The sequence below is a fragment of the Somniosus microcephalus genome, chromosome 20 (assembly GCF_052327205.1).
Source record: "Somniosus microcephalus isolate GS21.2 chromosome 20, FLI_Smic_1.0, whole genome shotgun sequence".
Taxonomy (NCBI): Eukaryota; Metazoa; Chordata; class Chondrichthyes; order Squaliformes; family Somniosidae; genus Somniosus; species Somniosus microcephalus.
The window spans coordinates 65,997,546-66,024,911 of NC_141006.1; the positions used below are offsets into that span (position 1 = coordinate 65,997,546).

General features: G+C 43.4%; 1 protein-coding gene across 4 annotated transcripts; it reads left to right on the forward strand.

The window, feature by feature from the left end:
* LOC147103366 (putative transmembrane protein 244) lies at positions 1 to 27,135 on the forward strand. 4 transcript variants are annotated; one of them, XM_085962891.1, is made up of 7 exons: positions 1 to 158; positions 12,581 to 12,666; positions 14,317 to 14,390; positions 17,203 to 17,328; positions 22,274 to 22,336; positions 24,257 to 24,390; positions 26,300 to 26,383. In XM_085962891.1, exons 1-6 carry the CDS (start codon positions 126 to 128, stop codon positions 24,370 to 24,372), a joined length of 498 nt encoding a protein of 165 aa, XP_085819017.1. In that variant the 5' UTR covers positions 1 to 125; the 3' UTR covers positions 24,373 to 24,390; positions 26,300 to 26,383. The 4 variants fall into 4 exon arrangements, with proteins under 4 accessions (XP_085819017.1, XP_085819018.1, XP_085819019.1 ...); XM_085962892.1 differs by having other exon boundaries at positions 2 to 158; positions 22,292 to 22,336; XM_085962893.1 differs by lacking the exon at positions 24,257 to 24,390 and having other exon boundaries at positions 3 to 158; positions 26,300 to 27,135.
* The last annotated feature ends 231 nt before the right edge of the window (positions 27,136 to 27,366 follow it).

Genomic DNA, 27,366 nt, shown 5'->3' on the forward strand with positions numbered 1-27,366 from the left:
GATCAGTGGTCGGCGCTGTCGAGCACATCGGAGAGAGACACACGCATCTGGAAGCAAAATGGGAAAGAACAAATGTGGGAAGGAATGACACGATTCAGACTCTCCTAAATCTATGTGACATTTACATGGCCTTTAAGGGCAGAATCGCTGGGACTAAGGTACGGCACTGGGAGACGGTCGGATTATTTGCTTTTCATTTTCAAGAGATCAGGATGAATGGTGGAGCACAGCCTGTGATGCTGTCTTGGTAGCGGAAGTAAATGTTTCACATTTCCCCTGGTTTGAACAGCAGGAGAGCTGAACAAATTAATATCGCTGCTTCTCCCCAGTGTGTGCAAGAGACTCAGTAACGGGTCAGACATACCTTTAAACAGCCCTGCCATCAAATGAAAATACAAACAAGATTATTTAGCAAGTGTATATAGGGGGGGGGGGGGGGGGAACAACATGGTTTCCAAAATCGGTTGCAACAGATTGCATTATACGTTCGCATGGCAGGAGTTTCAGACCAGTGTTTGCCACTCGGTCAGTTATGAGAATGCTGAGAGGAATTCACATTTCTCGTCAGTTACGCAGCACACACGCGTAGTTATTTAGAAACACAAAAGTAGAAGTTTGCAAAATCTATTTTTTAAATGTCTCGGAGATAGCTGTGGGTTTGTATCATTCTGAGTAAGAATGGGAAATTGCAATGTCTCAATTCTGTTGTGTTATTAATGTCAATATATATGTCATTTTTTTGGTAAAAGCAGGAATAAATTGTCAGAAAACATATTTGAAAGTTCTTTATCTGAATGCACGCAGCATTCGTAACAAAATTGACGAGTTGACGGTGCAAATAACTACACATAGGTATGATCTGGTGGCCATTACGGAAACATGGCTGCAAGATAATCATGACTGGGAACTAAACATACAAGGGTATTTGACAATTAGGAAGGACAGACAGGAAGGAAAGGGAGGTGGGGTTGCTATGTTAATCAAGGATGGAATCACTGCAATAGTCAGAAATGATATTGGGTCAAAGGATCAGGATAGTGAAACAGTTTGGGTGGAGATAAGGAATAATAAGGGGAAAAAGTCACTAGTGGGCGTAGTCTATCGGCCTCCTAACAGCTGCAACTCTGTTGGTCAGAGTATAAATCAGGAAATAGTTGGGGCTTGTAATAAGGGAACAGCTATAATCATGGGGGATTTTAACTTTCATATTGACTGGACTAATCAAATTGGGCATGGCAGCATTGAGGAAGAGTTCATAGAGTGTATTAGGGATGGGTTCCTTGAGCAGTATGTAACTGAACCAACCAGGGGGCAGGCAATCTTAGATCTGGTCGTGTGTAATGAGACAGGATTAATAAAAAATGTCCTAGTAAAGGATCCCCTTGGAATGAGTGACCATAATATGGTTGAATTCCAAATTCAGTTTGAGGGTGAGAGAGTTGGATCTCAAACCAGCGTACCAAGCTTAAATAAAGGAGACTATGAAGGTATGAGAGTAGAATTGACTAAAGTGGACTGGGAAAACAGATTAAAGAGTAAGATGGTACAAGAGCAGTGGTCTACATTCAAGGAGATATTTCACATCTTTCAAGATAAATATATTCCACTGAGGAAAAAGGGGAGTAAAAGAAAAGACAGCCATCCGTGGCTTAGTAAAGTAATAAAGGATAGTATTTGACTGAAAACAAGGGCATATAAATTAGCCAAATCTAGTGGGAGGATAGAAGATTGGGAAGCATTTAAAAGCCAGCAAACAATAACTAAAAGATTAATTAAGAAAGGGAAGATAGATTATGAAAGTAAACTAGCAAAAAATATAAAAACAGATAGCAAGAGTTTCTACAGCTATATAAAAAGAAAAAGGGTGGCTAAAGTGAACATTGGTCCCTTAGAGGATGGGACCGGGAAACTAGTGGTGGGGAACATGGAGATGGCAAAGATGCTAAACAAATATTTTGTATCAGTCTTTACAGTAGAGGACACTAAAAATATCCCAACACTGGACAAACAGGGGGCAATGGGGGGGGGAGGAGCTAAACACGATTAAAATCACTAAGGAGATGGTACTCAGTAAAATAATGGGACTTAAGGCGGATAAATCCCCCGGACCTGATGGCCTACATCCTAGGGTCTTGAGAGAAGTGATGGTAGGGATTGTGGATGCATTGGTGATCATTTTCCAGAACTCCCTGGACTCAGGAAAGGTCCCGGCAGATTGGAAAACTGCTAATGTAACACCCTTATTTAAGAAGGGAAGTAGACAAAAAGCTGGAAACTATAGACCAGTTAGCCTAACATCTGTGGTTGGCAAAATGTTGGAGTCCATTATTAAGGAAACAGTAACAGAGCATTTGGATAAACATAATTTAATAGGACAGAGTCAGCATGGTTTTACAAAGGGGAAGTCATGTTTGACAAATTTGCTTGAATTCTTTGAGGATGTAACATACAGGGTGGATAAAGGGGAACCAGTGGATGTAGTGTATTTAGACTTCCAAAAAGCATTTGACAAGGTTCCACACAAAAGATTACTGATCAAGATAAAAAATCACGGGATTGGGGTAATATACTGGCATGGGTGGAAGATTGGCTATCTAACAGAAAACAAAGAGTTGGGATAAATGGTTCATTCTCGGGCTGGCAATTAGTAACTAGTGGTGTTCCGCAGGGGTCAGTGCTGGGACCCCAACTCTTTACAATCTATATTAACGATTTGGAGGAAGGGACCGAGTGCAACATATCCAAGTTTGCCGACGATACAAAGATGGGAGGGAAAGCAGTGAGTGAGGACATAAAAAACCTGCAAAAGGACATAGACAGGCTAAGTGAGTGGGCAGAGATTTGGCAGATGCAATATAATGTTGGAAAGTGTGAGGTTATGCACTTTGGCAGAAAAAATCAAAGAGCAAGTTATTATCTAAATGGAGAGAAACTGCAAAGTGCTACAGTACAAAGGGATCTGGGGGTCCTGGTGCATGAAACACAAAAAGTTAGTATGCAGGTGCAGCAGGTGATCAGGAAGGCCAATGGAATCTTGGCTTTTATTGCAAGGGGGATGGAGTATAAAAACAGGGAAGTCTTGCTGCAGGTGAGGCCACACCTGGAATACTGCGTGCAGTTTTGGTTTCCATATTAAATAAAAGATATACTTGCTCTCGAGGCGGTTCAGAGAAGGTTCACTCGGTTGATTCCAGAGATGAGGGGGTTGACGTATGAGGAAAGGTTGAGTAGGTTGGGACTCTACTCATTGGAGTTCAGAAGAATGAGAGGCGATCTTATCGAAACATATAAGATTGTGAGGGGGCTTGATCGGGTGGATGCGGTGAGGATGTTTTCACTGATGGGTGAGACTAGAACTAGGGGGCATAATCTTAGAATAAGGGCTGCCCTTTCAAAACTGAGATGAGGAGAAACTTCTTCACTCAGAGGGTAGTAAATCTATGGAATTTGCTACCCCAGAGAGCTGTGGAAGCTGCAACATTAAATAAATTTAAAATGGAGATAGACATTTTCCTAGCAGATAAGGGAATTAGGGGTTACGGGGAGAGGGCAGGGAAGTGGACGTGAGTCTAGATTCAGATCAGCCATGATCCTATTGAATGGCGGAGCAGGCCCGAGGGGCCGTATGGCCTCTCCTGCTCCTATTTCTTATGTTCTTATGAGGGTACTCCCACAGTGCTGTTAGGGAGGGAGTTCCAGGATTTTGACCCAGCAACAATGAAGGATCAGCGATATACTTCTAAGTCAGGATGGTGTGTGACTTGGAGGGGAACTTGGAGGTGATGGTGTTCCCATGCGCCTGCTGCCCTTGTCCTTCTAGGTGGAAGAGGTTGCGGGTTTGGGAGGTGCTGCCAAAGAAGCCTTGGCAAGTTGCTGCAGTGCATCTTGTAGATGGTACACACTGCAGCCACGGTACGCCGGTGGTGGGGGGAGTGAATGTTTAAGGTGGTGGATGGGGTGCCAATCAAGCGGGCTGCTTTGTCCTGGATGGAGTCGAGCTTCTTGAGTGTTGTTGGACCTACACTCATCCAGGCACGTGGAGAGTATTCCATCACACTCCTGATTTGTGCCTTGTAGATGGTAGAAAGACGTTTGGGGAGTCAGGAGGAGAGATGCTCACCGCAGAATACCTAGCCTCTGACCTGCTCTTGTTGCCACAGTATTTATGTGGCTGGTCCAGTTAAGTTTCTGGTCTATGGTGACCCCCAGGATGTTGTTAGTGGGGGATTCGGCGATGGTAATGCCATTTAATGTCAAGGGGCAGTGGTGAGACTCTCGCTTGTTGGAGATAGTCATTGCCTGGCACTTCTGTGGCGCGAATGTTACTTGCCACATATCAGCCGAGCCTGAACGTCATCCAGGTCTTGTTGCATGTGGGCATGGACTGCTTCATTATCTGAGGAGTTGTGAATGGCACTGAACACTGTGCAGTCATCAGTGAACATCCCCACTTCTGACCTTATGTTGGAAGGAAGCAGCTGAAGCATTGATGAAGCAGCTGAAGATGGTCGGGGGTCTAGGACACTGCCCTGAGGTACTCCTGCAGTGATGTCCTGGGGTTGTGATGATCATAATCATAATCAACTTTATTGTCATTGTTAGTGCACAAGTGCAGTACAATGAAATGTAGGCTTGCGGCTCCCGAGAGTGTACATTTAGATTTAGAACCACCACAACCAGCTTCCTCCCTGATTATTGGAATGCATTCGTGGTCAGTTGTGCCAGCCGTGGCTCACTGGGTAGCACTCTCGCCTCTGAGTCGGAAGGTTATAGGTTCAAGCCTCGCTCCAGAAACTTGAGCACATAATCTATTACCGAGGGAGTGCTGCACTATTGGAGGTGCTGTTTTTGGATTAGATGTTTAAGCGAGGCCCCGTTTACCCAGTCAGGTGGTCATAAAAGATGCCATGGCACTATTTCGAAGAGCAGGGGAGTTCACCCTGATGTCCAAAATGAGTTCCTCAACCAACACTTAAAACAGATGATCTTGTCCTTTATTTTGCTGCAGTTTGTGGGACCTTGCTGTGTGCAAATTGGCTGCTGTGCTTCCTATATTACAACAGTGACTTCAAAATTGGATGTGGAATCCCGGGGTAGTGAAAGGTGCGAAATAAATGCAAGTTCTTGCTTTATCCTTGCCAGGAGGTGCAAAGGAATGGTATGATAGAGACTCCATTCCTAATTTTTGTTCCTTTTGTGCAGGGGTGATGCCCTCCACCCTCCCCCCGCCACCTAAAGGAGCACAGCTGAGATGGGAACTCACAAGTGGGTGTCAAACCCACATTCCCTGAGCCCAGAACACTTTGTGTTGATGTTCTAACATTCAGCACCACCTCACTATAGCTAGTTTAAACATTTATCTGCCTCTACCACTCAAATTCAGATAACACACTGTACAGCTGCAAAGGGCAGTTTTGTTACTTTAGGTTACAAAAGAAAATGAAACACCTCAATGAGATAAAGCTACTCCAACATTGGTTACTAATATGTCTATTTATCTATGGAATTGTGGTGTAACATTTTCTGAGAGTGTTTCCTCATAAAATTGACCTAGGAATTCCAAACCGTTTTTCCTGGCATTCAGTGATTCTTTGTTTTCATTTTAACATCACAGAAGGTAATCATAGAAATTACATAAGGAGACCATTCGGCCCCATTGCCAGTGCTAGCTCTTTAATTGGAGCTATCTGTGAGCTCATTTTTCTGCTCTTTCCCCATATGCTTTTATATTTTTATTTTTGGAGTACAAATAATAAAAGGAGGAATATTTGCCCTGCCTTCATCACTGCAATACAACATCCCCCCCTCCCCCCAATATTCTCCCTTACTGTCCTGAAGGTGCTAACTATTGCTGGGGTCACGTTCCACAGGGACTGACAATTCTCTGGTACCTGACACATGCGGGCATTCTTCATGTATGTCAGTAGGCTATTTCACCACAGAGTTTATCACAGATGGGCCCAATCCTCTCCTCGGCCAATTAACACATATGCACATTTTGCAGCAGGAGGTCACTGGACAGAGATCATGAGTGACAGACCCCTGGCTGGTTCCCCTTCATTAGCCAGGAACATTGATGCCAATTATAGCACTCCTGTTGAGACCCCAGGTGAGATCTGTTAACTCATCACAGACCAGGGTTGGAATCTGGGAGCATCTAGTCAGTATAGCTCAATATCACAGTACATGCATATTTACCCACTGAAACATCATAGAATATACAGCACAGAAACAGGCCATTCGGCTCAACCAGTCCATGCCGGCGTTAATGCTCCACTCGAGCCTCCTCCCATCCTTCCTCTAATTATATCAGCATAACTCTCTATTCCCTTCTCCCTCATATGCTTATCTAGCTTCCCCTTAAATGCCTCTATACTATTTGTCTCAACCACTCCCTGTGGTAGCGAGTTCCACATTCTCACCACTCTCTGGGTAAAGAAGTTCCTTCTGAATTCCCTATTTGATTTCTTGGTGACTATCTTATATTGATGGCCTTTAGTTATGCTCTTCCCCACAAGTGGAAACACTCTTTCTGTATCTACTCTATCAAAACCTTTCATAATTTTAAAGACCTCTATTAGGTCACCCCTCAGCCTTCTCTTTTCAAGAGAAAAGAGACCCAGCCTGTTCATCCTTTCCTGATAGGTATAGCCTCATAGTTCTGGTATCATCCTTGTAAATCTTTTTTGCACTTTCTCTGGTGCGTCTATATCCTTAGAGCTATTGCTGTCTTTTTTGATGTAATTGTCAGATGAATGTGGTGGTCTTTATGGCTTTGAAGCAAATTTTGAACATTTTGAATCAGTTAAAAGGAGCTTAATTTTTAATTTTAATTGAATACACACCCAACGAGGTTACTTTTTTTTAAATGTAGAATGAATCCTATTTTATTTCAGTTCTCCTGGTCCACTCAGACCATGATCACTACTGACGGAGATGTTGAGTGCTGCATGCTCCCAGATCTCTGCCAATACCACTCTGAGATGGTTACTCAAAAGGTCATAACAGTGATCTTAGGACGACCTTCCCTGTGATTTCCCCCTTCTCCACAAAGAGGCACCTTGCCACAGTGGCTGTCCAACACGGTAGATTACCATGGCCGGAATTTTGCTGGTGCTCAGCGGATGGGATCAGTGGCAGGTCGGCAGTGAAATTTGATTTGATTGACAGTGGCCCCGGAACCTGCTGTCAAATCACGCACACTTGCCTTTCCCAATGTCGGATCTGCCAGCACTGAGTAGACCCGACCAGCAGCAGTGGGGGACCTAATTTAAACAATTATTGGCTTAAGCCCATAAGAGTGAAATTAAGCTTACCTTTTGACTTTAACAGCTCACCCATGGCTTCCACGTTGCTCCTGGACCCCGTCTGTTAATCTGAGGTGGAAGTTGAGTGGCCATTGAAACATCTAATGGGTGACAGCTTGAAATGTAGTATAAAAGCTCCGACTTCACACCTGTTCACTTTCCAAGTGCAGAGGCTGTTGCTTTCTCCTTTTAGAACACACATTGAGCTTTGGAGCAAACTCTCCAGCCAGTGTCACCTCATTGCAGCAACCTCTCTCACCATTGACAGATTGCTTCTGTCATCTCAACTTCAACGGCTATCTACTCCCTCAGCATGGGTACCATTTACACTCTCCCACCTTGGTCCTCAGAATCCCACCATGATCAGCCCCAACACCAGCAGCACCAATAACAACACCAACCTTCTCCGCAATCATTTGATGCTGCACAGGACAGAGAGCATCAGCACCCGATCACATTGCTGCCTGGGAGGCCAGGGATGGCCTCACCATGGCCAGATTTACTTCACTTGGTGCTGTACATCCTGGCTGCCACATGATGCACCAGGTTGGCACCACCCCACACCAACACCATAAAGCATCCCTACAATGCCCAAGCCATTCCTTTCACACTCATCACCATTGCGGCGGGGGGGGGGGGGTTACCGTTATGTCTCACCATTCACTGCAACTCACTAATCCACTTCCCAAGGTCCACACAGATCTGTCCAAGAACGCAAAGTGTTGAAAATAAAGGTTTCAGTGTTTGACACCACATTAACAGAAACCTTACATGAACATTGGATAAAACACCCAAGTGCCTACCCTTGTGTGTTGTTGGTTGGTATGATTGGACTAGGATGAGGGTGAGTGAGGGGTGGCTAGTGAGATGGGGATGTGATAATATAGATAGAGGGGGATGGGTGGAGGTGCAAGGTAAGTTGGTGTGTGTAAGGATGTGCAGGAGTAGGGTAGGGAAGGCAAAGTGATGGGATGTGATGAGAGGCACAGCAGGATGAAGTTGAGTGTGGCTTTGTACTAACATTTCGTGATCTACTGAGATTGTTGAAATGTTTGCGGCACTGCACCCAGGTCCTCCTGACCACGTCCCTGCTTGTGCCCTCCTCTACAATGTGCAACCAGGCTGTGTTGATCTCCTGGGGATGTCTTTTCCGCCCATGGGAGGGGAAGAGGACCTCCCTGCGTGCTGTGACTTCCTCCATAAGCATAAAAATAAAGAGGAAAGTAGGTGCAAAAGTGACTGCCGAAATCAATAGCATTGAGCATAAACTCCCTTGTAAACCCCACATAGGTGGGATAGATATGGGACATTTTATTGGAGATAACCTTTATTAGGGACGAGTGAAGAACCCATAAAATTTTCAAAGCAAATCAATTAATTCAGTAATGCACCATCATCTGTGTAATTCACGTCTTCTGTGGAGCTTGTTAATAAGATTAAAATAAACTTTGAAAACAGTCAAAGATATGTAAGGTTATTAGAATGAATTATCATTTTTAATTCCACTGCAGAGAAGATATTGCAGCTGGCTTACTTTATGATTCTGAAAGACAAATATTTCATGTGCGAGTGAAATAGAATACAGTTTTGGTGCAATAGAAAATGTCCATTTTTTTAAAAAAGAGACAAGACCAAAATAAAATGATGGTTTTAAAATGTTGAAGTTTGAATTTTTACTCTGTGGAAATAATTTTGGCTGGTCCTTTCAGTACACTGGTTGGTTGCTGAAGTATTGTGCACAAGTAATCGTTAGCTGGTATATTCACATATGTGACATACCATGTTTTTATTTATCCAGTTTTCGTCCCTGCTTTCCTGAAGGCTGTAGCTCATGCTGGGGTATAGCTCCATAGACAGCAGGAGCTGGCTTCTAACTCACCCAAGCGCCTGTTCTTCATGAGTCAGCCCACACAGTGAATATCAGCAGAGAATTCGATTGTGGTTGGCATCAGAGTTGAACCTGATATCCATATTGGGCACTTTCCAGCAGGGGTCACTGGACAGTGATCTTGAGCAGGAGTCATAGAATCATAGAATTATACAGCACAGAAGGAGGCCATTCGGCCCATCAAGTCTGTGCCAGCTTTCGAAGAGCAATCTAATTAATCCCACTCCCCCGCTCTTTCCCCATATCCCTGCAATTTTTCTCCTTCAAGTATTTATCCAATTCCCCTTTGAAGGCTACTATTGAATCTGTATCCACCACCCTATCAGGCAGTGCCTGAATCTGTCTTTGACCCCTCAAGGACATTCTCTCTCGCACTGTAATATTTTCCTTAATCAAAACTGTTAGCCCTCCTCTTTTACCTTCCCTATCTTTCCTGAATACCTTGTACCCAGGAATATTAAGCATCCAATCCTCCCCATTCAGTCTCAGTTATTGCCACATCATCATATTCCCATGTGGCTATTTGCGCCTGCAGCTCACCAACCTTATTAACCACACTTTGTGCATTTACACACATGCACTCCAAAACTAACTTAGACCTATTTGTATTTTCTATGATTCCACTTAATTCTGTATTATTTCTAACTTTAACTATCTCTCCCAGTCCTTTGTGCACCTTGTTTCTACTTTTTAATGTTACATCTTGGTGCCCAACCCCCTGTCGAATTAGTTTAAACACTCCCGCACAACATGAGTTAAACTGCCCGCGAGGATATTGGTCCCAGGTACAACCCGTTCATTTTGAACAGGCACAGAACTGGTCCCAATTTCCCAGGAATCTGAAGCCCTCCCTCCTGCACCATGTCTCCAGCCACACATTAACCTGCCATATCCCATATCCTCCTATTTCTACTCTCACTAGCACGTGGCACTGGGAGTAATTCAGAGATTACTACCTTTGAGATCTTGCTTTTTAACTTCCTCCCTAGATCCTTAAACTCTGACTGCAGGACCTCAATCCTCTTTGCCCTGTGTGGTTGGTTCTGACATTGACCACGACTTCTGGCTGTCCCCCTTCTCCCCGCAGAATGTTCTGCACCCTCTCCGTGATGTCCCTTACCCTGGCACCAGGGAGGCAACATACCATATGGGATACATGTGAGCAGTAACCCTGACTATCAATTACTACTGCATTCCTACACTTTGCTGTACCCTCCTGGCTGATTTTTCACCTTGGTAGCCCAGTCTTGAGTAACTTGTAGTGACTTGAGCACAAAATCTAGGGTGGCACTTCAGTGTAGTGCTGAGGGAGTGCTGCACTGTCGGAGGTGCCGTCTTTCGGATGGGACATTAACCCGTAAAAGATCCCATGGCACTATTCAAAGAAGAGGGGAGTTCTCCTCTGTGTCCTGACCAATATTTATCCCTCAACCAACATCATTAAAAACAGGTAGATTGATTCTTTCTCTCTCTCTCTCTTTCTTTCCCAATATAACAGAGCATCTGATCTCTTTTTGAGGTGGAGAAACTACCAATTAAACTAGCAGAATAAATATATTAAATTATAACTTATTGTTCTCCCATATCAATGTATCATAACATATAAAACATATACATCCACTGTTCTCTGACAATTGCAAATCACAGAACTTAATGACAGAATAAAAGGAAAGGAGCTAAGACTGCAATAAACCAATTTTAGCTAAATAAATAAAAATACATTCCTGGGAAACAGAGGATTGCAGAATAATGCATTTTTATTAAGTATTTCCTATCTTTCCTCTCCCCCACATCTCTATATATTTGTCAGAAGTATATATATTTAAAGAGTAATGTAGGAGTACTACCAAAGATAACTTTTTGCAATCTTGTGTTCTGTTTATAATAGGAAAGTTCAGGTGTGTTATATACACTGCATTTACTCAAATGCATTGAAAATGAAGAGCTAGTACTTGTAATGGTATGGGCAGAATGTAAAACTATAAAATGAAATTTGATTCCGTTACTTTAACAGAACAGACACCCCTAAAAATGAAGAGTTTTTAAAAGCATGTATATATCGCAGGTGTAGACTGTATGGACTATACTGTTCTCTCATTGACATTCAGTATCTCCCACTGTGGCGGTTTTAGTGAACTGACACAGCACATTTGTTCCATTAAAGGGGAACGCTTTAGAAAGAGCAAAGACTTGCACTTCGCTAGACCTATGTCTTAAAGCGCTCCACACAAATTAATTTCTAAAAATAATAGTTATCTAAGCAAATGCAGCAGTGACTGCACATAGGAAGATCTCACAAAAAGCGGCAGAGTGAATGATCAGTTAGCCTGTTTATCTGGTGATGTGCCCAGGATAGAATCCCCTGCTAATCTTTAAAAAATAATTGTGGAATATTTAACATCAGGTGGACGGAGCCTCAGTTTAATATCTTATTCAAAGGTCAATAACTCAATGCAGCAGAGTCTCAAAAGCTGCAGTGAAATATCAGCCTAGGATTATGAGCTCAGGTTTTGGAGAAAGGCTTGAACCGACCACCTTCCAACTCAAAGGTGCGAGTGCTACCTGTTCCCCACCCCCTGCCGATTCTTTGCTAGATTTAAAATTTGGAATCCAACAGAAAACAATTATTTCCAGGCTCCAGTGCTCGTTACTTATCACCTTGTTGGATTTCTTTTGTTGTCATGGAAACATGAGTTTCTTTTTTGTTGGAAGTTGAGACTTTTTATGCTTTAAGACATGTCCTCCCTTTCCTGGGTCTCTCTCCCTCTCTATCACACGAACAAAAATCTGCAGCTGCCCTCACTGTGCACCTCTGTGGGAGGGAGGCGGGGCGGAGAATAGCTCGTGAGGGTAGCAGCAGATACCCCAACAGTCCTCGCAAAGCAGTTGAAACTGCCCAGATCCCTTTCTCATCCAATGTGCAGATGACTGATTTGCTCCCCAAGATCCATCAATGCCACATGGAAATGTTAGAGCGCGATTCATGGAGACCCTCCTGATATTTCTTTCCAGGCAGAAACTCCTAACCTTCTCTTGGTACCTCCCTTGATGGCACTGCTGAAATTGGAAATCCAGCAGATGGGAGAAATCGCAGGTGCAGCTAGTTCATCTCCTCCACGGTTGTGGTGCACTTCCTAGGGACTGTAATGTGCAGTGATATTGGGGATAAACCCACAGGATCGCCGGGTCTACACTCTGCCCAATATTACTTTGCGATGATTTCAATGGAGAGCAAAATCGGGCGGGGTGTAACACCATCGTTGCACTCAATCCCGTCAGTTCCCCGACGGATGGGTTAGGTTAACATTGGCCCCGATGTGTCACACAGCTGAACGTCAGACAATTCAAATAAAACCTAATCCTCCTGTATTTGCATTTTTTTCAGACTGTCCTCTTAAATTTGCTGCAATGTTTGCTGGTATTCTACACCCTCTACTACATGATCGGAAGCATCTGCTTTGGTGCATTCAGGTAAGACGTGCAGGGAATTTCCTCCGGTCACTCATCCTATTGGAAAAGGGTCCGAAAAGAATGTTTTGGAGCGCAACAGAACAAATGGATTTCCATTATAAATCAATCAATGGAAACTCTCCCGCCATGTTTTAACAATGTTGCTGATACAGGGGAACTCTCACCCCACTATGAACCCACTTACATTATGGGACTAATGTTTCAACTTTGCGTTTTGTGCGGGGAGACATACAATGCTCAGAAAACCGAGTACTGGAATTGCAGATATGTGCTCTAGATGGGCATGGCTCCTCTTTGGAAATGCAAAGTCACAAAATCACTCTTTAGATATACACAAAAGTTTAGGAGAAAATATTAATCACACAACCTATTCATACATTAAATTAATTTAACGGTCAGCACGGGAGTTCCTTTATATACCTGACAGAGAAGGAGGGGAGAGCAAGATACAAATGTCAGGGGTACAGATATATGATTTACTGTCAGAATAAAGCAGCCAATGCAATGTTAGCAACTCTCTTGATTTCATTCCTGATTCATTAATTTTGCACAATTATTTGAATGTGCATGATTCACAGGGATAGAAAGGACAGAAGGAGAAAAACGTTCTCCTGCTACCTTCTAAACCGATAGGGTTACCAACTCACCAGGATCGCCCTGGAGGTTCCAGGAATGAAAGATTAATCTCCAAGACGCTGCTGTGAGCAACACAGGAGAAAAATCATAAGGCATTAAAAATTGTGTCTTTTTAGAATTTTCTTTTTACACTTTTGTTTATCAGCGAGAGAAATATTGGAGATAGGAGGACAAAAGGCTGTTTGACTGACAGTCACAAATCACCCAATTGGGTAACGAAGTGCCCATTTGCTTTCTGCCAGGCGAAGGCGGGCACCGTGAGAATAGACGTCTCGGCCGACCAATATGGCGCGGAGCGGTGAGAGGGGGTGCATTTGGAGGCAGGCGATCATGTGATTGCACCTCCAGGGAGATGTCCAACCAGAGTTGGCAACCCTACAACCCGATGAATCTTGTGCATTAAAATAACAGCGGCTATTGAAAAAACTTATCCCATTACCATCTCCTTTTGCCTTGCACCATCTCTTAATCTCTCCTGCCTTCCATCCTATCACAGACTTTCCCTTTTGTTCTTTCCTCCCCTCCCCCCTTTCTCTGCCCCTGCACTTGCTTAAAAACCTGTTCGATCTCCAGCTTTTTCCAGTTCTGACGAAGGGTCATCGACCTGAAACATTAACTCTGTTTCTCGCTCCACAGATGCTGCCTGACCTGCTGAATATTTCCAGCATTTTCTGTTTTTATTTTTATTTATTATTGAAAATATGAGTTTTGGCAACACTGCTAATGGGTGTACTAGCACATAAATGGATTTTAAATTCCAGGAGAGAGGTGGAAACGGCACTTAGGAGATTACATGGCTATTGATAGGTGGTGGGGGTGGGGTTCATCTACTCAGTGCAATAAGACTGTGGGACAGGCTCAATGGACCAACTAGTCTTCACTTGTCCGTCATTTTCGTACGTTTGTATGTAACTTTAAGCAGAACTTGTTCTTTGTAGCAGCAGGCTTTGGGAAGGGCTGTAACTTTTCTGTTTGGTAAGTTCCTGAAACTGTTTCCGTCATTTGTTTTTGCAGACTTGATTCATTTGACGGGTTGATTCCATTCGACTTTAAAACACAAGCATCAAAGTCTAGCTCTAAGTACCTTGGTAAGAAAAAGACTTATTTTGAAGGTTAAGTGGTTTCATAGATTATAGTACTTTAGATACACTGCTGACTTTAATAAGTACAGTAAGCACTGAGGAATGGAAAAGGTTTCTATTTTGGGTGTCCAAAGAGGGCAACTAAGTACTTTCCAGGAGCTAATGCTGCTGCCTTTGTCCATTCAGCCCCGTCCCAATAACATGTCAATTTTAACTTTAGAAAAATACTCCCTGCTGCATCAGGATTAACTTTGCACTCTAACTGTAATTGCTTTTCTGAGTGTCAATTTAGGTCTGTGGCCTCATGCTGATTAGCAATTGGGTCTTTCACTTAGCGCTTAACTGTCTGCAGGTGGAGTGGTGGTGCCATAATTATTAAGAGTAAACTTTTAACATCACAAAACTGTAACATTTTAAACTTGATTCAACAAACCTTTCTTTATTTCTAATAAAAAGTAACTGGAACTAATCAAATAAAATCAGAAAGTGCTGAAAATACACAGTGGATCCGATCATCAGCATCTGTTGAGAAAAGACAGGTTAACACCAGATGTGGACCCTTCGTCAGAACTGGACACGATGCTCCAACTGGCAGCTGGAAAACGCTCAAAACACGAACCGATCTTTTCCATTTACAGATGCTGATGTTGTTGTCTATTTCCAGTATTTTTGGGGTTTTTCTGTTTTTATTTGTAATTTTCTATTTAAATATCTCGCAACGACATGGTTTTACACTGGGATTAACAACTCTTGGGTATAGCTGTTCACTTAGCAAAAAGATGGTTAAACACCTAGGGCTGGATTTTCCAAGCCCCGTGGAGGCAGGTTTGGAGGCGGGAGTGGGGGGAAAATTGCAGAATCGGGGGGGGCACGAACCCTTCCCGCCCCCAACCCGCCTCCATGCCCGTTTCCCAGGAGGCGGGTACCCGACCTGTGCTGGGAGCCGCCTCCCTGAGGCGGGAAGGGGATTAGTGCCAATTAACGGCCTGTTAACAGGTAGTTAACGGGCAGTTTTTGGCCTAATCCCTATTTTTAGCCCTGAAGTGTGGGATTCCCGACAGCTCCAAACCACGCCAAGTTAGTGAGGCGGACCGTCGGGCTGAAGGGCTTGGAGGGTTCGAGATGTCCGGTGTTCAGGTGAGTGATGGGTGCATGAGTGCAGAGGTAAGTGTGTTTGGTGTGTGTAAAGTGTTTAAATAAGTTTTACTTACTAATGCAGGCTTCCTTCCTTCAGGTCTCGGGAGTCCCTCAACTCACTGGCACAGAAAGCAGATGGGCCACGAGCTGTCAAAAGCTGCAGCCTCTGCTTTCTGTTCTGGAGAGATTTCTAACTGAGTCTGTGGAGAAGGACTCAAGTTAGAAGACAGATTGTCAGTGTTTGACAGCGTCACAGAGCTGTCAAACGCTGACATTTCTTCTTTCAAGAAGTCTTGACAGATAGCATGTCAGACGTTGATGTGCTCTGTCAGTGACTTCCCCCTAATTGGCCTGCTGACTCCACAGGGCGGGCTTAACAAGGTCAATCAGGGGAAAGTCCCGCTGGTTGGCCAGAAGATGATGGAGGCGGGACATAGACCCGACAAGCAGCAGTCCCGCGTCCAACTCGTCTCCATTGAGAAAATCCAGTCCTATAAATTTTTTTAAAAAGGAAATAAATAGTGGCGGCGGAGACCCACTCTTTAATGGGTCTTTTGAAGGTGCCACAGGACTTGCCGGATCTGGCACAGCCAGGCATCTGACAGAGAACGGCACAAGTTGGACTGTAAGAAGAGAGTAAGAGCATCTTTCCCCAACATTTAACTGCTATACCTGATCTGCAGGCACCCAATTCGGACACTGTGTATTTGTAGTGGGAAGATGTTCAATTCCACAGCATTAAATTGACATAACAGCAACAACTTGTATTTATATACAGTAGCGTCTTTAACGTAGCAAAATGTCCCAAGTCGCCTCACAGGAGCATTATCAAACAAAATTTGACACCGAGCCACATAAGGAGATATTAGGATAGGTGACCAAAAGTTTAGTCAAAGAGGTAGGTCTTAAGGAGTGTCTTAAAGAAGAAGAAGACGACTTGCATTTATATAGCGCCTTTCACGACCGCCGGACGTCTCAAAGTGCTTTACAGCCAATGAAGTACTTTTGAAGTGTAGTTACCATTGTAATGTGGGAAGAGGAGGAAAGAAGTGGAAAGAGAGATGGAGAGGCGGAGAGGTTTAGGGAAGTAATTCCAAAGCTTCGGGCCTAGGCAGCTGAAGGCATGTCCGCCAATGGTGGAGTGATTAAAATCGGTGATGCGCAAGAGGCCAGAACTGGAGGAGCGCAGAGATCTCAGAGGATTGCAGGGTGGGTGGAGGTTACAGAGATAGGGAGGGGTGAGGCCATGGAAGAATTTGAAAACATGGATGAGAATTTTAAAATTGAGGCGTTGCCAATGTAGGTCAGCGAGCACAGGGGTGTTGGGTGAATGGAACTTGGTGCGAGTTAGGATACGGGCAGCAGAGTTTTGGATGAGCTCAAGTTTACGGAGTGTGGAAGATGGGTGGCCGGCCAGCAGAGTGTTGGAATAGTTAAGTCTAGAGGTAACAAAGACATGGATGAGGTTTTCAGCAGCAGATGAGCTGAGCCTTTATTATCTCGATGAGGACAAAAAAAACCAAAGTATTAAAAAAAAAGTAAGTTCAAATGTATAAATATGTAATGCATTGAGTTTTCCTATTAGGAATATGGAGTTACGGAAGAGTCTGTTTTATTTATTTTGCTATATTTTAACAGAGCTACTGTTTTGAGGTCAATTTGTCTGTTCTGATTCTCCTAGTGAACCTGCTGTCCATGGAACTTACATATTTTACCAGTGGCCTGCTGTTTGCAGCAATAGTTAAGAAGTGGGTGTGGGACTACTCAATCACAGTTACACTCGTCCACGTCATACTGAGCTCAGCAGGTGAGTGCTAAATAGGCCAGACTTTGTGATAAAACCTGCAGCTAATTGGAGTGCGTCAGTCATTTATTTTAGCTTTAAATCCCCTTATTTTTTTTCTGAGTGTATGTTACTCTTTAATTTTTCTCCACATCCTCGGTCAGTATCCCTGGGCCACCTTAAGGGTGACCAACCAACTTGCAGGTCTCCACGCATACCCATCAAGCATGGCTGCCAGGAGGCATACAAGACCGGGTAGACATAGAAATGTGTACGGTTAGTGTAATGGTTAAGTTACTGGACTAGTAATGCCTGGTCTAATGATCCAGTGAACGCGAGTTCAAATCCCACTGTGGCACTTTGAGAATCTGTAGACACTTAAAAAATTTCAGTGAATACGTACTTGAGACTGTTTAATTGTTGTAAAAGCCTAACTGGTTCCCTGATGTCTTTTAGGAGAGGAAATCTGCTGTCCTTACCCGATATGGGGTCTGGCCTAAGTGACTCGAGTTGACTCTTTACTGCCCTCTGAAGACACTCAGTTGTCTCAAATTTTCTCAGAGCTAGGGATGCGCAACAAATGCTGGCCTCGCTAGCGATGCCCACATCCCAGGAATTTAAAAATAAGTAAAAGACCGGTAGAACGGCTGAGATCAGTCACTTGAAGAGATGCAGCAACAACTTGCATTTATATAGCACTTTTAACGTAGTAAAACATCCCAAAGTGCTTCACAGGAGCGTAATCAGACAAAATTTGACACCGAGCCACATTACGAGATATTAGGACAGGTGCCCAAAACCTTGGTCAAAGAGGTAGGTTTTAAAGACAGTTCTAAAGGAGGAGTGTGAAGTACAGAGGCTGAGAGGTTTAGGGAGGTAATTCCAGAGCGTAGCGCCTAGGCAGCTGAAGGCAAGGTCACCAATGGTGGAATGATGAAAATCGGGGATGGGCAAGAGGCCAGAACTGGAGGAGAGGAGAGATCAGAGGGTTGTAGGAGGTTATTGAAATAAGGAGGGGCAAGGCCATGGAGGGATAGAAACATAGAAACATAGAAGATAGGAGCAGGAGTAGGCCATTCGTCCCCTTGAGCCTGCTCCGCCATTTAATGAGATCATGGCTGATCATTAATATATATTGAGAACAGCTGGGGTCCTAGCACCGATCCCTGCGATACACCACTAGTCACTGCCTGCCACTCGGAAAAAGACCCGCTTATTCCAACTCTTTGCTTCCTGTCTGCCAACCAGTTCTCTATCCAAGTCAGTACCTTACCCCCAATCCCATGTGCTTTAACTTTACACGCTAATCTCTTATGCAGCTCCTTATCGAAGGCCTTCTTAAAGTCCAAATACACTACATCCACTGGTTCTCCCTTATCTATTCTACCAGTTACATCCTCAAAAAATTCCAGTAGATTAGTCAAGCACGATTTACCTTTTGTAAATCCATGTTGACTTTGTCCGATCCTGTCACTGTTTTCCAAGTGCTCTGCTATTATACATCTTTTATAATGGACTCTAGCATTTTCCCCACTACCGATGTCAGGCTTACCGGTCTATAATTCCCTGTTTTCTCTCTACCACATTTTTTGAATAGTGGGGTTATATTAGCTACCCTCCAATCCATGGGAACTGTGCCAGAGTCTATAGAATTTTGGAAGATGACCAGCAATGCATCTACTATTTCTAGGACCACTTCCTTAAATATCCTAGGATGTAGATTATCAGGCCCTGGGGATTTATTGGCCTTCAATCCCGTCAATTTCCCTAACACCATTTCCCTACAAATACTGATTTCATTCAGTTCCTCCCTCTCATTAGACCCTATGATCCCCGACATCTCTGGGAGGTTATTTGTGTCCTCCTTTGTGAAGACAGAACCAAAGTAATTTAATTGGTTTAATTGGTCTGCCATTTCTTTGTTCCTCATTATAAATTCCCCTGATTCTGACTGCAAGGGACCTACGCTTGACTTCACCAATCTTTTTCTCTTCACATATCTATAGAAGCTTTTACAGTCAGTTTTTATGTTCCCTGCAAGCTTACTCTCGTACTCTATTTTTCCCCTCTTGATTAATCCCTTTGTCCTCCTTTGCTGAATCCTAAACTGTTCCCAATCCTCAGGTTTGCTGCTTTTTCTGGCTAATTTATATGTTCTCTCCTTGGATCTTATGCTATCCCTAATTTCCCTTGTTAGCCACGGTTGAGTCACCTTCTTTGTTTTATTTTTATGCCAAACAGGGATGAACAAATTCTGTCGTTCATCCATGCGATCTTTAAATGTTTGCCATTGCCTATCCACCGTCAACCCTTTAAGTAACATTCCCCAATCCATCCTAGCCAACTCGCGCCTCATACCATCGTAGTTTCCTTTATTTAAATTCAGGACCCTAGTCTCTGAGTCAAATACTTCACTCTCCATCTTAATGAAGAATTCGATCATATTGCTAATTAATCTTTTCTCGTTACATAATACCCAGTCTAAGATGGCCTGATCTCTAGTTGGTTCCTCGACATATTGGTCCAGGAAACCATCCCGTATACACTCCAGGAATTCCTCCTCCACAGTATTGTTACTAATTTGGTTAGCCCAATCTATATGTAGATTAAAGTCACCCATGATAACTGCTGTGCCCTTATTGCACGCATCTCTAATTTCCCGTTTAATGCCATCCCCAAACTCAGCATTACTGTTTGGGGGTCTCTATACAACTCCCACTAACGTTTTCTCCCCTTGGTATTTCTCAGCTCTACCCATACAGATTCCACATCATTAGAATTAATATCCTTCCTTACTATTGTGTTAATCTCCTCTCTAACCAGCAATGCTACCTCACCTCCTTTTCCTTTTTGGCTGTCTTTCCTGAATATTGAATACCCCTGGATGTTGAATTCCCAGCCTTGGTCACCCTGGAGCCATGTCTCCGTAATCCCAATTATATCATATCTGTTTACATCTATTTGCGCAGCTAATTCATCCACCTTATTACGAATGCTTCTTGCATTAAGACACAAAGCCTTCAGGCTTGTTTTTTTAACATTCTTAGACCTTTTAGAATTATTATTTACTGTGGCCATGTTTGAATTAAACCCTTGATTTCTCTGACTGCCACTTTTGCTTTTCTCCTTCCTATCTTTTGCTTTTATCCTTGTTTCCCTTTTCTCTGTCTCCCTGCACAGGTTCCCAACCCCCTGTCATTTTAGTTTAAACCCTCCCCAACAGCACTAGCAAACACTCCCCCATGGACATCGGTCCCAGTCCTGCCCAGGTGCAAACCGTCCAGTTTGTACTGGTCCCACCTCCTCCAGGTTCCAATGTCCCAGGAATTTGAATCCCTCCCCCTTGCACCATTCCTCTAGCCACTTATTCATCTGAAATATCCTTCTATTTCTACTCTAACTAGCACGTGGCACTGGTAGCAATCCTGAGATTACTACCTTTGAGGTCCTAGTTTTTAATTTAGCTCCTAACTCCCTATATTCAACTTTTAGGACCTCATCCCATTTTTTTACCCATATCGTTGGTACCTATATGCACCACGACAACTGGCTGTTCACCCTCCCCCTCCAGAATGCTCTGCAGCCGCTCCGAGACATCCTTGACCCTTGCACCAGGGAGGCAACATACCATCCTGGAGTCTCGTTTGCGGCCGCAGAAACGCCTATTTATTCCCCTTACAATAGAATCCCCTATCACTGTAGCTCTCCCGCTCTTTTTCCTCCTATCCTGTGCAGCAGAACCACCCATGGTGCCAGGATGTTGGCTGCTGCTGCCTTCCCCCGATAAGCCATCTCCCTCAACAATATCCTAATTGGGATATCTGTTTTAGACGGGAATGGCCACAGGGAACCCCTGCACTACCTACCTGCACCTACTATTCTGCCTGGTGGTAACCCATTCCCTTCCTGCCTGTGCAGCCTTTACCTGTGGTGTGAACAACTCCCTAAACGTGCTATCCACGATGTCCTCAGCATCGCGAATGCTCCAGTATGTATCCATTCGCAGCTCCAGCGCCACAATGCGGTCTGTCAGTAGCTGCAGCTGGATACACTTCCCGCACACATGGTCATCAGGGACACAGGAAGTGTCCCTGATTTCCCACATAGCGCAGGAGGAGCATGCCATGGGGCTGAGCTGTCCTGCCATGACTTACCCTTTAATTAATTGAAATTAATTTAAATCAAATCAATACCACTAATTATACTACAATTAAATGATATACTCACGGGCCCTCCCCGATACACAACAGTGACCTTAGAAACTGTAACCACAAAAATTAAGACCTTCTAAACTTTATAAACTAGTAATCTTAACTGTCAAACTATAGGGTAGTATAAATACTCACCTGGCCGTACTCACCCAATCAGCTGCTTCCTCTTGCCCGCGTCACTTTTTGAGTCGTGATGTGGCTCCGGAATGCCGCCACCGGTCTGTGAGATTGGTAAGCCTTGTACCGCCGCTCTCTCCGCTCCCGACACTGGCCTCAATCAGCTCCCTCCCCTTGTGCCGACGTCACTTTTGACTTCTGACGTCACTCTTTGAAAATTCTGCCGGTGCTGAGTTGGTATTGCCGCTGCCGTCTCGCCGCTCCTTCCAGGTCCGCACCGCCGCAGCCGCTGATTTGAAAACAAGGATGAGAATTTTAAAATTGAGGTTTGATTGTCCGCTACAGTACTCTGTGGTGCTACACATTGCTGTTCCACCACAGACTCTTCATTCAGAATTACCATGGGGCTTAATGGAGATTCCCGATTTTGTTTCTTCCTACTGATTTATACTCACTGCTCACCCTGCTTACAATAAAAGCTCAGCATTGTTGGAACTAGTACTTAAGCTTCAATGGAACTTAGTAATTCTAGACAAGCCTGCATTGGTAATTTCACTGATTTTAAATATTATGTCACGATCTGATGTCTTCTTGAACTTGTCATACACATCGGAAAATCCCATCTTTTCAATAAATTGCAGATTTGATTTCATTTACAGTGATGGCTGAGTTTCCTTTAGTGTGGCAGTGGTGGCTGGCTTTGGGTAAGTTTGAGCACCTTTCTTAAAAATGTTATAAATGTGTGGTGGATTCTTTAGCCAGACTTCCAACATCTGAACAGTTAAATCAGCCTCTTCTGGCCCAATAAGCATTGAATTTCCGTTACAGTGCTAAAGAGATAAAGTGAATATTTACCAAACTGATCTGATGTTTTTTAGTTAGCCCGAATAATTTTTTAAAAAGTACAGAATATGAAAGGAGCAACAACAACTTGCATTTATATAGCACCTTTAACGTAGGAAAACATCCCCAAGGCGCTGCACAGGAGTGTTATCAAACAAAATTTGACACCGAGCCACGTAAGGAGCAGAGCATTTAAGCCTAAAAGAGTCAGGCATTCTGCTTATATTCTGTGGCTTGTGAATGATTCTGGTTTTGCCTGGATATCAAAACCATTGGATTGTTTTCTGTCAGTCTCCACCAAGTAATAACTGAAATGTAAAAGCAATGGCAATCCGAAAGGCGAAGGGGGAAAGGGGCTGGCTCATCAAGCTGCTCGAAGATGGAGTGACAAAGCACCGCTTTCTATGACATATCCCCAAATCTCAGTTAAATCATTAGGGAAGGCCCAGTGTGAATTATTTTTAAAGAGAACCAGCTCGGGCTGTTTCATCAGCCCTGCTACTACCCTGTTACAGATTGGCAGAGGCAGAGGTCAGGGATCACGACAACTATCCATCATTGTCATCCACGAATGGTAGTGGTATATTGTTTAAGGGTTTAAAAAAAGATTGCAGAGCTCAAGATGATTTTGTTAGAAGCTTTTCTGAGTAGCCACGATCCAGTATCTGCCTCCTTTACTGGCATGGGCATGAAACTGTAAATTCTATAAAATAATTCTAATCTACTGCACAACAGCCTTATCTCTCCCTTTAACTAGGAATCCGCTCGCACTGATTATCAATAATATGCCCTTCTGAGCTTTAGCAACAATGATGAACATCATTACAAGGGGCACTTAAAAAAAGCTATCTTTGAATGACAATAGTGATAACAGAAATATTAATGGGAGAAAATTGTAGGCTGCCGAGCACACAAGCAAAAAAACCTTGAGCTATAAGTTTATTTTAATATACATAGCTTGCAGTAGAACAAAACTTGTTCCCCTCAATAAATGGTACACTTAGTCATAGTCATAGATTCATAACGGCACAGAAGGAGGCCATTCAGCCCATAGAGTCTGTGCCGGCTCTCTGTAGAGCAATCCAGTCAGTCCCATGCAAGTCTATTTCCCTCAAGTGTCTATCCAGTCTCCCCTTGAAAACATTGAGTGTCTCCGCTTCCACCACTTCCGTCGGCAGCGAGTTCCAGGTCCTCACAACTCGCTGCGTAAAAAGTTTTTCCTCACATCCCCCCGTATCTCTTGCCCAAAACCTTAAATCTGTGTCCCCAAGTCCTTGTGCCATCAACTAGTCTACTGTAATTATTATTTGCATAACCCAATAATAATAACATGGCTTTTAATTTATATAGATCAGTTCAAAGAATCCTAAGCTAAGCCCTGAACTGGATTGGGCCAATGCAAAATGTAGTACAGTATTGAGAACCATGAGAAAATAGGTTACCTCTTTTGTTTTTAAACTATATTTTCAAAAATTTTCTTACCCCATGTACCCCATCCAGGGTTAAGGTCACCTTATCCAATACTTGAGCATACTTTAAGATTAATGGATACCTGTCAATGAACAAGGCAATAGTCTCATTGCCATTATAGACCAGTGTTGTTCAATATGTTAGCCACTAGCCGCATGTGGCTAATTGGGAATCCAGATGTGGCTAATTCCATTTCTGATTAGAAAAAGGAAATGAGTAATGGGCACCATTGTTGGGCATGTGACCTCAATACTCACAGCGTGTGCATGTGTACTCTAACCTTTTTGTGTGTTTGTTGGTAAAACGGTAAGAAGAAAAGCAGAGTTGTAGTTGTTGGAGGTCAATCAGCTCAGCGCCAGAACATCGCTGCAGGAGTTCCTCAGGGCAGTGTCCTGGGCCCAACCATCTTCAGCTGCTTCATCAATGACCTTCCTTCCATCATAAGGTCAGAAGTGGGGATGTTCGCTGATGATTGTACAGTGTTCAGTTCCATTCGCAACTCCTCAGATAATGAAGCAGCCCTTGCCCAAATGCAGCAAGACCTGAATGACATTCAGGCTTGGCCTGGTAAGTGGCAAGTAACATTTGCACCATACAAGTGCCAGGCAATGACTATCTCCAACAAGAGAGAGTCTAACCACTGCCCCTCGACATTACCATCGCCGAATCCCCTACCAGCAACATCCTGGGGGTCACCATTGACCAGAAACTTAACTGGACCAGCCACATAAATACTGTGGTTACAAGAGCAGGTCAGAAGCTGGGTATTCTGCAGCGAATGTCTTACCTCCTGACTCCCCAAAGCCTTTCCACAATCTACAAGGCACAAGTCAGGAGTGTGATGGAATACTCTCCACTTGCCTGGATGAGTACAGCTCCAACAACACTTAAGAAGCTCGACACCATCCAGAACAAAGCAGCCCGCTTGATTGGCACCCCATCCACCATCTTAAACATTCACTCCCTCCACCACTGGCGTACCGTGGCTGCAGTGTGTACCATCTACAAGATGCACTGCAGCAACTTGCCAAGGCTTCTTCGGCAGCACCTCCCAAACCCATGACCTCTTCCACCTAGAAGGACAAGGTCAGCAGGTGCATGGGAACACCACCACCTCCAAGTTCCCCTCCAACTCACACACCATCCTGACTTGGAATATATCGCCGTTCCTTCATCGTTGCTGGGTCAAAATCCTGGAACTCCCTCCCTAACAGCACTGTGGGAGTACCTTCACCAGAAGGACTGCAGCGGTTCAAGAAGGTGGCTCACCACCACATTCTCAGGGGCAATTAAGGATGGGCAATAAATGCTGGCGTTGCCAGTGACGCCCACATCCCAAGAACACATCCCAGGAACGAATAAAAAAAGTGTGCGAGTGTTTTTGGATTGTTATGAGTGCTTTACTTCCTTGGTGACTGAATGCTGGTTTCGATGATGTTTGCTAAGTACATATACATGAGAAGTACATTTAACAGTATTGTTTGACTGTGTGTAAGGTGTCTTCTACTAAAATTAGTGCATGTGGCTAAATGGGTGTCACCTGTGGCTGTGGCTAATCAGAAATTTCTATCAGGCAACACTGTTAAAAACCATAAGAGAAAAGCAAAAGTAATTCATACTTCTACCCACTCCTCTGCCTCTGCTGTTGTCTCTTGCTAGGGTACAATTCCATGGGTGCAACAATCCTCTGGTACCTTGCCCAAGCAGCCAAGTTTCCCATGCGAGTCTAGACAGTATGTATTCGGAGGCTATTCAATCACAGAGGGCATCACAGCTGAGCTTGCTTCTGTCTTCTCCTCATCCGACATCCACACAGGTCCACTTCCCAGCAGTAACCCCTGGACAGTGATCAAGAACAGGCAACCTGGGTGATTTTTCTCTTAATTTGCCATAGGGTACTGATACCAATTGTAATTCGCCAACTGTTGCCTAGACTCAGCATAGACTGGGAAACAAACCTAGGGCCTTCTGGCTTAGTACGACACCCCAGCACCTTCACCCACTGGACATCAGGGGAGCTACATGTTCATCTTCTGCAACCCTTGTCTGGATTACCCCCTTGTAATCACTGACAAGTATTTGCTGTTCTTTATAATATAAAAGGGCTGTAAATTTTCCTTACAACATTTTCTTTTTCCTGCAGCAGTTCTCTTTTTTTTCCATTTCAATGCAATGTAGAACTTAAAGGATTATTAGTTTTATGAGGTGTGAGCATGAAGAATATTGAATTCGTAATACAGCACATATAGTATTACCAAACTATTCGTGAATTAAAAAGATCGTACTTTTTAAATCTTGGAGCAGTGACAAGATTATGTGCTTTAATGACCGTTTATTTTTCGCTTTTCCTGTAGGTGTTGGCTTGTTTGTGATGATCTGTAATGGCCAGTTGGTTGCACACTTCATTTGCCAGAATGATCACAGTTACTCTTCAAACAACTTCTGAGAGAAAACAGATCAAACACAGCAGCAGAAATCAGAGTTAAGGGCAACTCTCCTGGCTGAGCGACCTGATAACACATTTGCATTAATTTTAGTGGGGAAAGAAATTGCACCCTTCCTCAGAAATAGTCACTGTTAAATGTTTGAAATGCAGATCCTGCATTTTGAGTGATGGTTTACCAGATAAGGTCTATTTTTAGTACAAAAATTAAGAGAATCATAGGCAGCTTAAAAGAGAGGCTAATATAATTTAAAAACTTGATTCTTCTCCCTTTCCCCAAAATCCTCTTGAATTTTGATTGTTGTTGCTTTCCAAAGGCAATTCCATTGAAAAGTGACAAGCATGGAGGTAATTTTGATTTCACCCAATTCTGTGTGCAATGGGTCAGGTTGGAGAATGTGGCTTCTAACCTCCTCTGCACATGATCAGAATTGCTACAGCAGCACTAAATCAGGGACAAATTGGGACCGTGTAAAAATGTGCTCCGATCAAGTCTGCATATGTGTGGTGTAACTGTACAGTATTGTAGTAAAAGACAAAAGATAATGTAACCTCTGTAACCTATCAAATTTAAAGAACCATTTGAATATTGAAGGATTTGTTTTAAGATAATTCATAAGTAAAATTTTCTTTCTGCCAAAATGGAAAGTATGTGGATTGCCAATATTAAATGGGTGTAAAGTGGAATTCAAGATGCCCCCAAAAAATGTTAATTCATAGTATTCATATAAAATACTAAAACTGCAATCTGATTATATTTTCTATTTTGGTGCAGAAATACGCTGAGTCTTCAAAAGGGTTAACTTTTTACCTAAGAAGTTCAACATTTACCTTGGAAAAAATGACCATGCATTTCAGCAATTTAATTTTTTTAAATTATATATGTAATATAATTTAATGCCCCATCGTCTCCTCCGTTTTAAAAAATCCGTTAGTGTTGAATAAGTTGTTGCTCATATGCTGGAGTTCAACTGAATT

Excerpts from the sequence above, each read along its gene's own strand:
- LOC147103366 (XM_085962891.1), top strand. The coding sequence starts at position 126 with ATGGCCTTTAAGGGCAGAATCGCTGGGACTAAG. Across the intron at positions 17,329-22,273 it reads CGTCATACTGAGCTCAGCAG|ATTTGATTTCATTTACAGTG; the intron begins GTGAGTGCTAAA and ends AATAAATTGCAG. Across the intron at positions 22,337-24,256 it reads GCAGTGGTGGCTGGCTTTGG|AAGAAAAGCAGAGTTGTAGT; the intron begins GTAAGTTTGAGC and ends TAAAACGGTAAG.